Source organism: Trypanosoma equiperdum (assembly GCF_001457755.1).
Source record: "Trypanosoma equiperdum strain OVI genome assembly, contig: ctg_442, whole genome shotgun sequence".
Classification (NCBI taxonomy): domain Eukaryota; phylum Euglenozoa; class Kinetoplastea; order Trypanosomatida; family Trypanosomatidae; genus Trypanosoma; species Trypanosoma equiperdum.
Genome location: NW_027124357.1, coordinates 10442 through 11750, shown reverse-complemented (window position 1 = coordinate 11750; position 1309 = coordinate 10442). Strand labels below are relative to the sequence as shown.

General features: G+C 41.9%; 1 pseudogene across 1 annotated transcript in view; it reads left to right on the top strand.

Moving 5' to 3' along the window:
- TEOVI_000186700:pseudogene overlaps nucleotides 1–775 on the top strand; it is a 1270-nt pseudogene extending 495 nt beyond the window's left edge. The window contains exon 2 of the mRNA in view: nucleotides 1–775. This exon is cut by the window's left edge and continues 11 nt beyond it. Within this exon, the coding sequence occupies nucleotides 1–775 (775 nt within the window).
- Nucleotides 776–1309: the final 534 nt, after the last annotated feature.

The window sequence follows — 1309 nt, the reverse complement described above, 5'->3', positions numbered from 1 at the left end:
TAAAACAGTAAAGCAAGAATTACAAAAAGCCGCCTTCGGCGCGGCTGGCAAAACAAAGTCGGACGTACAGCACAGCGACGCGTTCACAATGGCCGGCTGCACCGACTACGAATCTTGCTGCGATATGACTCCAGGTACGGGAAAAGCAAAATCTGTCGCAGCAGTGCTAGCGTGCATCTGCGCAGAAGCAAACGCAAATGCCGTGGGAGGAGCATGCGGTTTCAGCATCAAGCCTTCGACGGCTTGGAACCCTGCCGCCGCAGTGGCAGCAGACCAGGTGAAGCAGCCATTAGCTTTCTGCCCCGGCACAGTCGACGGACCACTGACAAGCCAACACCTTGAGTCGATTTTAACAGCGCTCAAACGACAAATGAAGATCATATCCAGCCACGGTTACTTGGGGGAACTGCACACAACGAGCTGCGGCGGCAAAAACAGTGACGGCCTTTGCGTCAAGTACACATCTTTTACTGGAAAAGACGGCAAAGCCTTTGAGGACATACCATGGGCAAAGACGCTGTCGACGCTGGTAACACAGATAAAACAGAGAGAGAAAGCGGCAGCACAAGCATCCTTTCTCGCCGAACAGCTTATAGCAGAAAAAGATGCGGCCTATAGCTTGGCTGAACTCGCCAAACAAGCAGCAAATCCTGTTAAAGTAACGAGCGACGGCGAAGGGACAGGCACCAAACAACAAAGCAAAGATTGCATGACACACAAAACAAACAAAACTGCATGCGAAAAAACAGAAAAATGCAAATGGGAAGGAAAAACTGGCAACACAACGAATGTAAATCTAAAAAGAGAGAAGGAAAGAAAACACAACAAACAGAGACACCAAATGCATAAGAAAGGACAGATAAATTCAAATGTGAATTATAACCCTAATGCACCAAGGCTCCTGAATGTAAATGGTAAAATAATGCTTGCAGAGATTCCAGTATTCGCGTAAATAAAAAATTGGAGCCGATGGCTGCTGCTTCTTTGATATTGGTGGACTTTGAGTATTCTAAGGAGTTTTCTTAAATTTTATGAAATTTATTGCTTTGATTTAAATTTAAAAAGACTAAATTTGATATATTTTAACACTTTTTGCTAAAAATGTACGATTAGTAAATATTATTTTGTTTTTAAAATGTGAAAAATTTTAGAAAATGCGCATGACTGCAGCTTATGGGTGCATAGTAATATAGTGGATAGGTGTTAAAAGTTAGTGCTTTTATAATTTCGTTTAGTTGACTTTTTTTTAGCTTATAGATATTTTTTGGGGGTTATAATAGTAACAGTAATAATAATGATAATAGTAGTG